The 12,137-nt window shown below is 48.3% G+C and overlaps 1 protein-coding gene across 1 annotated transcript; it reads right to left on the reverse strand.

Annotated features, from left to right (window-relative positions):
• Positions 1 to 205: 205 nt before the first annotated feature.
• LOC138798382 (pancreatic triacylglycerol lipase-like) lies at positions 206 to 10,648 on the reverse strand. The gene is made up of 13 exons (XM_069978811.1): positions 10,591 to 10,648; positions 9,384 to 9,432; positions 8,133 to 8,287; positions 7,837 to 7,962; positions 7,625 to 7,759; positions 6,915 to 7,023; positions 5,599 to 5,718; positions 5,384 to 5,503; positions 4,788 to 4,906; positions 4,463 to 4,583; positions 3,137 to 3,248; positions 486 to 653; positions 206 to 300 (listed from the first exon to the last, which is right to left on the reverse strand). Exons 2-13 carry the CDS (start codon positions 9,430 to 9,432, stop codon positions 237 to 239), a joined length of 1,398 nt encoding a protein of 465 aa, XP_069834912.1. The 5' UTR covers positions 10,591 to 10,648; the 3' UTR covers positions 206 to 236.
• Positions 10,649 to 12,137: the final 1,489 nt, after the last annotated feature.

A 12,137-nucleotide genomic window follows, 5' to 3' on the forward strand; every position in this document is an offset into this window, starting at 1 on the left:
ACACTTGGGGTACAGGATAGTGACACGCTGACACTTGGGGTACAGGATAGTGACACTTGGGGTACAGGATAGTGACACTTGAGGTACAGGACACAGTTGGGGTAAAGGAAAGTGACACTTGGGGTACAGGACACACTTGGGGTACAGGGGGAGGAGTCACACATCATGCTGCTCCCCCTATCTGTCAGGAAAGACTCGCACACAGTCTGCGGATGGCTCTTTATTTCTCAGCTGATCTAACAGGGGTTCAGGGTCTGCAGCACCTCCTCCCTCACCGTCCCGCTGCCGCAGAATTTCTTCCTGGAAAAGAAGGTAACAAGGGGTTAAACCTGTATATAGCATGTCTCCCCCCACACACACACACACATGTGGTGGCAGCTATACAGCAGACATTACAGGCCACCATGTCTGGCACATGTGCCCCTAGCAGACGGATCTGCCCCGGGGTGGGGGTGACTTTTGGGCAGGTAACAGGGGTCACTTACGTGCTTCCATCTTTTCCGTACTGGACAGTTGCGGATGTCACCCCCAGGGTGGGGAAGAGAGGGTTAATGATGCTGTTGTTCCAGACGAATTTAACCCTGTTGAGGGGTCCGACGTCGGTCTCTACATCGATTAACGCCGTGTACGATTTCCCTGTGTTGATGTATCCGCTGCACAAAGGAGGCAAAACGTGTGTAAGAGATAGCGGAGATGGAGCCTGAGTGGCTTATTATCACCTTATAACGGATAGTTACTACACTTGCCCCCTGAGGTGGGCATTTGTTTTATAGCAAATGTTATAGCTCTATGTGCCCCCAGTATAGTGTTTGGAGGACACTGGCACCATCTGAGCTCTATATGCCCCCAGTATAGTGTTAGGAGGACACTGGCACCATCCCAGCTCTATATGCCCCCAGTATAGTGTTAGGAGGACACTGGCACCATCCCAGCTCTATATGCCCCCAGTATAGTGTTAGGAGGACACTGGCACTATCCCAGCTCTATATGCCCCCAGTATAGTCTTAGGAGGACACTGGCACCATCTGAGCTCTATATGCCCCCAGTATAGTGTTAGGAGGATACTGGCACCATCCCAGCTCTATGTGCCCCCAGTATAGTGTTAGGAGGACACTGGCACCATCCCAGCTCTATATGCCCCCAGTATAGTGTTAGGAGGACACTGGCACCATCCCAGCTCTATGTGCCCCCAGTATAGTGTTAGGAGGACACTGGCACCATCTCAGCTCTATGTGCCCCCAGTATAGTGTTAGGAGGACACTGGCACCATCCCAGCTCTATATGCCCCCAGTATAGTGTTAGGAGGACACTGGCACCATCCCAGCTCTATATGCCCCCAGTATAGTGTTAGGAGGACACTGGCACCATCTCAGCTCTACAGTATATGCCCCCAGTATAGTGTTAGGAGGACACTGGCACCATCCCAGCTCTATATGCCCCCAGTATAGTGTTAGGAGGACACTGGCACCATCCCAGCTCTATGTGCCCCCAGTATAGTGTTAGGAGGACACTGGCACCATCTCAGCTCTATGTGCCCCCAGTATAGTGTTAGGAGGACACTGGCACCATCCCAGCTCTATATGCCCCCAGTATAGTGTTAGGAGGACACTGGCACCATCTCAGCTCTACAGTATATGCCCCCAGTATAGTGTTAGGAGGACACTGGCACCATCCCAGCTCTATATGCCCCCAGTATAGTGTTAGGAGGACACTGGCACCATCTGGGCTCTATATGCCCCCAGTATAGTGTTAGGAGGACACTGGCACCATCTCAGCTCTATGTGCCCCCAGTATAGTGTTAGGAGGACACTGGCACCATCTGGGCTCTATATGCCCCCAGTATAGTGTTAGGAGGACACTGGCACCATCTCAGCTCTACAGTATATGCCCCCAGTATAGTGTTAGGAGGACACTGGCACCATCTTGGCTCTATATGCCCCCAGTATAGTGTTAGGAGGACACTGGCACCATCTGGGCTCTATATGCCCCCAGTATAGTGTTAGGAGGACACTGGCACCATCTCAGCTCTATGTGCCCCCAGTATAGTGTTAGGAGGACACTGGCACCATCTGGGCTCTATATGCCCCCAGTATAGTGTTAGGAGGACACTGGCACCATCTCAGCTCTATATGCCCCCAGTATAGTGTTAGGAGGACACTGGCACCATCTGGGCTCTATATGCCCCCAGTATAGTGTTAGGAGGACACTGGCACCATCCCAGCTCTATGTGCCCCCAGTATAGTGTTAGGAGGACACTGGCACCATCTCGGCTCTATATGCCCCCAGTATAGTGTTAGGAGGACACTGGTACCATCTCAGCTCTATGTGCCCCCAGTATAGTGTTAGGAGGACACTGGCACCATCCCAGCTCTATGTGCCCCCAGTATAGTGTTAGGAGGACACTGGCACCATCTCAGCTCTATGTGCCCCCAGTATTGTGTTAGGAGGACACTGCCACCATCTTGGCACTATATGCCCCCAGTATAGTGTTAGGAGGACACTGGCACCATCTCAGCTCTATGTGCCCCCAGTATAGTGTTAGGAGGACACTGGCACCATCTGGGCTCTATATGCCCCCAGTATAGTGTTAGGAGGACACTGGCACCATCTCAGCTCTATATGCCCCCAGTATAGTGTTAGGAGGACACTGGCACCATCTGGGCTCTATATGCCCCCAGTATAGTGTTAGGAGGACACTGGCACCATCCCAGCTCTATGTGCCCCCAGTATAGTGTTAGGAGGACACTGGCACCATCTCGGCTCTATATGCCCCCAGTATAGTGTTAGGAGGACACTGGTACCATCTCAGCTCTATGTGCCCCCAGTATAGTGTTAGGAGGACACTGGCACCATCCCAGCTCTATGTGCCCCCAGTATAGTGTTAGGAGGACACTGGCACCATCTCAGCTCTATGTGCCCCCAGTATTGTGTTAGGAGGACACTGCCACCATCTTGGCACTATATGCCCCCAGTATAGTGTTAGGAGGACACTGGTACCATCTCAGCTCTATGTGCCCCCAGTATTGTGTTAGGAGGACACTGCCACCATCTTGGCACTATATGCCCCCAGCACTGTTTGGCCCTATGTATGGACTCTCTCCGACTACACATGGTATCAGTATTTTTCTCTCCTTACTTGTAGATCTGATACTGCCGCGTGTTCCCATTGGGTCCAAACAAGGAAACATGGAAGTATCCCTGGACGTTCAGAGAGCCTGAGATCTGCAGGGTGACCTTATATCTCCAGCCTGGGGGAGGGAAGACAGCGCTGTGTGTATTATATCATTACCAGCAATATTATCATGTGTTCTGCACATAGGGAGGGGGGGGGGGGAGATTTAGGGCACTGTCTTATTGTAAGATTTTATTTGTTGCCCATAGCAACCAATCACAGCTCCCATAGCAACCAACCACAGCTCCCATAGCAACCAACCACAGCTCCCATAGTAACCAATCACAGTGCCCATAGTAACCAATCACAGTTCCCATAGCAACAAACCACAGCTCCCATAGTAATCAATCACAGCCCCCATAGCAACCAACCACCGCTCCCATAGCAACCAATCACAGCTCCCATAGTAATCAATCACAGCTCCCATAGTAACCAATCACAGTTCCCATAGTAACCAATCACAGTTCCCATAGCAACCAACCACAGCTCCCATAGTAAACAATCACAGCTCCCATAGTAAACAATCACAACTCCCATAGCAACCAATCACAGCTCCCATAGGAACCAGTCACAGCTCCCATAGTAACCAATCACAGCTCCCATAGCAACCAATCACAGCTCTCATAGCAACTAATCACAGCCAAACTGTCCAGGGACTTGGAGGGAGATGCACTCCTGGGAGGACAGGAAGCTTACAGCCACTCTCCCTGCTATCAATGGGGTCTTAAAGGGGAACTCAAGAGGGGAAAAATGTTTTTAAATCAACTGGTGTCACAAAGAGGTTAATAGATATACTGTAGACAGGTACATTCCACCTGTAGTGACACGTTGTAGCCACATTAAAGGGGACCTCCAGAGAAAAAAATTCTTTCAAATGAACTGGTGTCAAAAAGTTCTATAGATTTGTAATTTACTTCTATTTAAAAATCTCCAGTCTTCCAGTACTTATCAGCTGCTGTGTGTCCTGCAGGAAGTGGTGTACTCTCTCCAGTCTGACACAGTGTTCTCTGCTGCCACCTCTGTCCATGTCAGGAACTGTCCAGAGCAGCAGCAAATCCCCATAGAAAACCTCTCCTGCTCTGGACAGTTCCTGACATGGACAGAGGTGGCAGCAGACTGTGTCATACTGGGAAGAATACACCACTTCCTGCATGACATACAGCAGCTGATAAGTACTGGAAGACAGGGTCTGGGCCGGCCAGGGTTTCCGTACACAGACAGCAAGCAGAGGACATGTCAGCGAGAAAGCTGCAGGACATGAATGTGTTATATCAGGGACGTGAAACCTACGGCCGAAGCTGGACTGGTCGCCGGTGGTGAGATAGAACTTCTGTCCGGTGGCTCCTCTGTAACTATCAGCGTAGTGACCCATCAGGGGGCATCCACCGCTGGGGCAGGGGAACCCCGAACCCTGGAACATGGAAAAAAGAAGTGACCACCCCATACAGGTCATGTGACTCCTGGCATCTCCTCGTCTGTCACATTCTTACATATCCTTCCCTGGGAAAGCTGGGTGACAACCAACATGGCCTCCAGTATAGCATCCACAGGGGTTGTCACCCACCTATCCCAACAACCCCAGAGCTGTGATATCAACCCCCCCGAGAAACCTTACTGAGGTGAAGGAGCCGTAGGTGGTGGTCGGGAACCCCACAAAGGCGTCCGACTTCAGGATACTCTCCGTGTAATACTTGTAACTGCGCAGGTGATTACAGGCGACAAAATCCCGAGTACCTGGGGGTAAATACGAGACTGATACATCTGTGATGTTACATAGGACTGCAGGTGACAGCTACTACATTATCTGTACTCAGAGATATCACTGTTATCTGTGCTGTTACATAGGACTGCAGGTGACATCTACTACATTATCTGTACTCAGAGATATCACTGTGTTATCTGTGCTGTTACATAGGAATGCAGGTGACAGCTACTACATTATCTGTACTCATAGATATCACTGTGTTATCTGTGGTGTTACATAGGACTGCAGGTGACATCTACTACATTATCTGTACTCAGAGATATCACTGTTATCTGTGGTGTTACATAGGACTGCAGGTGACAGCTACTACATTAACTGTACTCAGAGATATCACTGTTCTCGGTGGTGTTACATAGGACTGCAGGTGACATCTACTACATTATCTGTTCTCAGAGATATCACTGTGTTATCTGTGGTGTTACATGGGACTGCAGGTTACACTACACCTTGCCAGATGCCATCTATGTCCACGATCTGGGAGAGGGCGTTCTTCTTACATCCAGGCATTTCCTCTCCACCATTTGGGAAGAAGTCGATGTGACCGGCCACCTGGCTCATTCCCAGACCTAGAAGACAAAACTTCCATCAACCTGGATAACATAAATCTGAGTGATCTATCCAGTGCGGATGATGGGGGTTATAGCTCCTGGAATATACGCACCTATATTGGGGATCAAAGGGGCAGCGTCTGTGTGGATGACATCAACGAAAGCCGCGTCTGAGGGGTCCAGCCTCACCTCTACTGGGGTGCCCTGAAAATAGGGCTCAGCGGGATCCAGTCCTGTGTCAGCAAATAGAGACATAGTAAGTGATAACAGAGCAAGGCTAACAGAGAGCCTCAGACCAGACCCATACATAGTGCAGGGAGGGGAGAGAGAGGACTGTGCAGCTGTAACTGTATGACCACACAGCTCTCTCTATGATCATAGAGATGAGAGCAGGGAGGGGAGAGAGAGGACTGTGCAGCTGTAACTGTATGACCACACAGCTCTCTCTATGATCATAGAGGTGAGTGCAGGGAGGGGATAGAGAGGACTGTGCAGCTGTAACTGTATGACCACACAGTTCTCTCTATGATCATAGAGATGAGAGCAGGGAGGGGAGAGAGAGGACTGTGCAGCTGTAACTGTATGACCACACAGTCCTCTCTATGATCATAGAGATGAGAGCAGGGAGGGGAGAGAGAGGACTGTGCAGCTGTAACTGTATGACCACACAGTTCTCTCTATGATCATAGAGATGAGAGCAGGGAGGGGAGAGAGAGGACTGTGCAGCTGTAACTGTATGACCACACAGTTCTCTCTATGATCATAGAGATGAGAGCAGGGAGGGGATAGAGAGGACTGTGCAGCTGTAATTGTACGGCCACACAGTTCTCTCTATGAACATAAAAAATGGGTGGAGAGAGAGTCATTGAACTTTTTACTTTTTTAGTAATGATTTTATTTAATTTTGCCTATACTGGCCCTTTAATTTTTAGGATTAAAGGGGTTGTCCGGCGATAAAAAATTATTCACAGAATAACACACATTACAAAGTTATACAACTTTGTAATGTATGTTATGTCTGTGAATGGCCCCCTTCCCCGTGTTTCCCCCCCACCCACGCTAGACCCGGAAGTGTGGTGCCACGTGCGCGGCCACGTCATCAGCAGCTCAGCCGCGATTGGCTGAGCACAGTTATGCTCAGCCAATCGCGGCTGAGCTTCGGATGACGCTGCAGAGGGCGGCTGGCACTCGGGAAGATCCGCCGGGCTCCCGAAGAAGACGTCACTGCTGAGGATCGGAGACCGTGGTCGGCACGTGACAGGTAATGTATAGCGCACCACACTTCCGGGTACACGGGTGGGGGTGGTGGGACACGGGGAGGGGGGCCATTCACAGACATAACATACATTACAAAGTTGTATAACTGTATTGTGTGTCATTCTGTGAATAATTTTTTATCGCCGGACAACCCCTTTAAGTGCAAACCAACCTGTGATTCTTGCAATTCCGCGCCTCCTCTTCCCAACTTCTCCAGCCGAGTGCGCCCCCAGACTGTGACCGATTACGTGGACATTTCCTGGAGAGTATCCAAAGTTACTCTGAAATAAACAGAAGAAAATAAATATCAATGAGTGACGAGGAATAAAAGTGATATTACACATCAGGAACTGATAACACAGTGCAGAGAGGGGACAGAGAGGACTGTGCAGCTGTAACTGTATGACCACACAGTCCTCTCTATGATCATAGAGATGAGTGCAGAGAGGGGACAGAGAGGACTGTGCAGCTGTAACTGTATGACCACACAGTCCTCTCTATGATCATAGAGATGAATGCAGGGAGGGGATAGAGAGCGCTGTGCAGCTGTAACTGTATGACCACACAGCTCTCTATGATCATAGAGATGAGTGCAGGGAGGGGATAGAGAGGACTGTGCAGCTGTAACTGTATGACCACACAGTCCTCTCTATGATCATACAGATGAGTGCAGGGAGGGGATAGAGAGGACTGTAGAGCTGTAACTATATGACCACACAGCTCTCTCTATGATCATAGAGATGAGTGCAGGGGGGGGACAGAGAGGACTGTGCAACCAATAATTCTCTTCCACTAGATAGCGTACAAATTCAGGGGTTCCCCATGGTACTGTAGATACTCAAGAACTACAAACCTCATCATCTAGTCCTGTGAATCACCTACCGAGAGAACATCAATGAAATAGGCGACTTCTGCCCCGACCACTCGGATGTTATTGGCCGCCTGACTGTACAGAGTCCGTGAGCCGCCGCTCCAGTCGACGCAGATGCAGTTGACGTCCTCCACCTTCAGCATAGTCTGGAAGCAGAAGAGATCACACGTGTGAGGATGGGGCGGTGACAGCAGGCGTGTCCTGGGGGGAGGGGCACACCCACCTTACACATGTCAGTCAGCCAGCTCTCCTCCCCTTTGTCAATGAAGCCATGGATGATGAACCGCGTCTTCCTGTATGTTGCAAAATTTGAGGCGGAGATGGTGGAGGGGTTGATGGCGTTCACCTCCTGCAGACAATGGTGGATAAGTCAGGTGATAATGGGCAGAGGAGGCGGGGCATCTGGCGGTATGATGTCACAGGAGTGATGTCATAATAGCATCACCTAATCTATGATGATTTAATGATTTAAAGGGCCAGTACCCCCGTGTCATGTGTCAAGAGCTCTGTGCTTCTTACCTGGAAGTTGTTGGCGTTGGATTTAGTGAAGAGCAAGAAGCGGACATTGATCTTGTCTGGAGACCACGGTAAGTGAGAGATCGGCCGCTCCAGGGTCCCGGCCCAGGGGACGTTGTCTGTGAAACATCCGATCCTGGAGAAACAGACCTCACCGCCTGCAACGGGACCCCCCAGACAGATCATTGCACCACTGACCTCTGCAGAACATTGCTCTGTCCTTTCTATATCATGCAGATTACTACACCACTGACCTCTGCAGAACATCGCTCTGTCCTCTCTATATCATGCAGATTACTACACCACTGACCTCTGCAGAACATCACTCTGTCCTCTCTATATCATGCAGATTACACCATAGACCTCTGCAGAACATCGCTCTGTCCTCTCTATATCATGCAGATTATTACACCATAGACCTCTGCAGAACATCGCTCTGTCCTCTCTATATCATGCAGATTATTACACCATAGACTTCTGCAGAACATCGCTCTGTCCTCTCTATATCATGCAGATTATTATACCATAGACCTCTGCAGAACATTGCTCTGTCCTCTCTATATCATGCAGATTATTACACCACTGACTGACCTCTGCAGAACATCGCTCTGTCCTCTCTATATCATGCAGATTATTACACCACTGACTGACCTCTGCAGAACATTGCTCTGTCATCTCTATATCATGCAGATTATTACACCATAGACCTCTGCAGAACATCTTTCTGTCCTCTCTATATCGCCCTGATATATCCTGCAGATTACTGCACCACTAACCCCTGCAGAACATCGCTCTGTCCTCTCTACATCACCCAGATATATCCTGCAGATTATTACACCAATGACCTCTGCAGAACATTGCTCTATATTCACCAATATATCCTGCAGATTATCACACCACTGACCTGCAGAACATCGGTCTGTCCTCTCTATATGTCTGATATATCCTGAAGATTATCACACCACTGACCTGCAGAACATCGCTCTCTCCTCTTTATACAGTATGTCCGATTTATCCTGCAGATTATCACACCACCGACCTACCCAGAGATCTGTAGAACATCGCTTCATCCCCTCCACCACCTGACAGATCCATAGTAATATATCCTAGCGAAATCTGCAGAACATTTCTCTACCCTCACCACCTCCTGACATATCCGTAGTGATAGATCTTGCAGATGATTACATCACTGACCTCCAGAGATCTGCAGAGCATTGCATAAAACACAACATGAGTACCTGAGAGGCGTCTCACCTATTACAGCCCCCACCAGGAAGAGGACGGGCAGTAAAACTGCAATCATCTGTGAGAGGAGACACAGAGAGGAAGGTTAGAGGATAAAGAATCAGAGGATCATATGTAGAATCATGGGTGACCTGACACATTGTGACGCTGCTGCAGCTGTGACCAGTGACCATTATATCCTGTATTATTATACTTCTCAATCTTTCTAACAAACTTTGTTTTCACTTCTTCCAAGATGCTGAAAATATTAAAGGGGCACTCCAGTGAAAATCTTTTTTTTCTGGTGTCACAAAGTTATATAGATTTGTAATTTACTTCTATTTAAAAATCTCCAATCTTCCAGTCCTTATCAGCTGCTGTATGCTCTGCAGGAAGTGGTGTATTCTCTCCAGTCTGACACAGTGCTCTCTGCTGCCACCTCTTTCCATGTCAGGAACTGTCCAGAGCAGGAGAAAGTCCCCATAGAAAACCTCTCCTGCTCTGGACAGTTCCTGACATGGACAGAGGTGGCAGCAGAGAGCACAGTGTCAGACTGGAGAGAATACACCACTTCCTGCAGGACATACAGCAGCTGATAAGTACTGGAAGACTGGAGATTTTTAAATAGAAGTAAATTACATCACAGGTGAGGGTTTGTTACAGTCTCATCCAGTTTGTGATCTGTGTAGTCCTGACTTCATACTAATACATATTACCTGCGCTGACACATTGTAACAAACATGGGGCAGAGTTTTATGCTGTTTTATGCTTCCTCTTCTGCGGACATCATGCTGAACAGAGAAGAACGCTTTATAAGAAACCCGCAGCATAGCACAATGAATACACCCGCCCTGTGCATGACGCCATTGTGTCCTGGAATTAAAGGGATTCTTCCCTGTACTTAGAACTTTACCAAACTTGTCTCCAACCCCTAATAGGCTGCTCTTTCCCTCCCACTGCTGACAGCTCGTTGTCTAGGTTACCGACCACCTCCTGCTCTATAAGCAGTGGTCTGGCTGGGGTGTATATCTATAGTGTAGACGTGTAGAGATATTTGGGTGCTATGTGTTTGTATGAGACTTTTCTATATTTATCCAAACTATCTGCAACATACAGAAACTCGTTCAAAAAGTTCTGAGAGTCCAGAAATGATTGTTGTGCAGATGTGGATGCGATGATGAGTGATTTGTTCCAGCCCCCTCCCCCCATGCCCTGCGCCCGTCCATCCACCTCTCACCGTGTTGTCAGCAGTTGCTCAGCGTCCGCCCTGTGACAAGCTGCGGCCAGGAGTCACCACTCTATAACACCTGAGCAGGTGGGGGGAGGAGACTATCAGATCAGGGATGTAGCAGAGGGGAGTCGGCGCAGCCATAAACACTGGGAGACTCACACTGTATCATCTCCATTTATTATCTGATAAAACTGGGACCAAAGTTCTGTGGATCCTTCTCATTGTATTATCCTGAGTCTGAACAGTGTCCGGGGTGCAAACACAGTCCAGGAGAGTGCCACCCTCCAACATTATATACGGTATATATATATATATATATATATATATATATATATATATATACAGTGGTACCTTGGTTTAAGAGAAACTTGGATTGAGAGCGTTTTGGTATAAGAGCTCACAGTTTTTCAAAATAGTAACTTGGTGTAAGAGCATTGCTTTGGTGTAAGAGCTCCCTGTACTGGGTGGGAGGGGAGTGGGGGAAAGGAGTGGAGGAGGGGCATGGTCTGCATAGCGGGGTCTACAGCACTGTACTCTGACCCAGGAAGTCTCCCTCACCTTCCAAATCATAGCAGATCCTCTTCAGGCTGGGGCTTACATCAGAGAACAGGACTGTGGAGGTAATCTCTTCATAGCTGTAATCCCTCTCTCCCCGGACAGAGAGTGCTGCTATACTGTGCCCACATCTCCCTGCTCATTCCTTCCTGCAGTCTCTGTCAGCAATTGTTTCCCATCCTCTTCATTGCTGCTATAACCTGCTTGCGCTATAATGTGCCTGCACTCACACTCAGCTATACACAGTGCTGCAATAATGTGCCTGCACTCACACTCAGCTATACACACTGCTGTATAGAAAGGTTTCTGTCATGATCCTCCTGCACAGCACTGTGATTCTCACTTCCATGCTGAACACACGCCCCTTCCCCATTGCTGTCATGTGACCACACAGACCTCTGACAGCAGCCCTGCTTCTCTATTCTAGCCTGTTGTACTACACTACTGCATTATGGGGATCTGCAGCTCCATCCTGTATCTACAACCAGCTGCTGTGTTATCAGGGTTATGCAGTTACTATACATTATACACCACATGCTGCTATACTGTACAGTAACTTATATATCACATATCCAGCTGCTGTGTTATCAGGGTTATACAGTTACTATACATTATACAGTACACCACATGCTGATTGCTATACTGTACAGTAACTTATATATCACATATCCAGCTGCTGTGTTATCAGGGTTATACAGTTACTATACATTATACACCACATGCTAATTGCTATACTGTACAGTAGCCTATATATCACATATCCAGCTGCTGCTATGTTATCAGGGTTATACAGTTACTATACATTATACACCACATGCTGCTATACTGTACAGTAACTTATATATCACATATCCAGCTGCTGTGTTATCAGGGTTATACACTTACTATACAATATACTCCACATGCTGCTATACTGTACAGTAACTTATATATCACATATCCAGCTGCTGTGTTACCAGGGTTATACAGTTACTATACATTATATACCACATGCTGAT

Source organism: Dendropsophus ebraccatus, chromosome 8, assembly GCF_027789765.1.
Source record: "Dendropsophus ebraccatus isolate aDenEbr1 chromosome 8, aDenEbr1.pat, whole genome shotgun sequence".
NCBI lineage: Eukaryota > Metazoa > Chordata > Amphibia > Anura > Hylidae > Dendropsophus > Dendropsophus ebraccatus.

Excerpts from the sequence above, each read along its gene's own strand:
- LOC138798382 (XM_069978811.1), bottom strand. The coding sequence starts at position 9,432 with ATGATTGCAGTTTTACTGCCCGTCCTCTTCCTGGTGGGGGCTGTAATA. Across the intron at positions 7,024-7,624 it reads ATTTCATTGATGTTCTCTCG|AGTAACTTTGGATACTCTCC; the intron begins GTAGGTGATTCA and ends TGTTTATTTCAG. Across the intron at positions 5,504-5,598 it reads CCCTTTGATCCCCAATATAG|GTCTGGGAATGAGCCAGGTG; the intron begins GTGCGTATATTC and ends TTTGTCTTCTAG.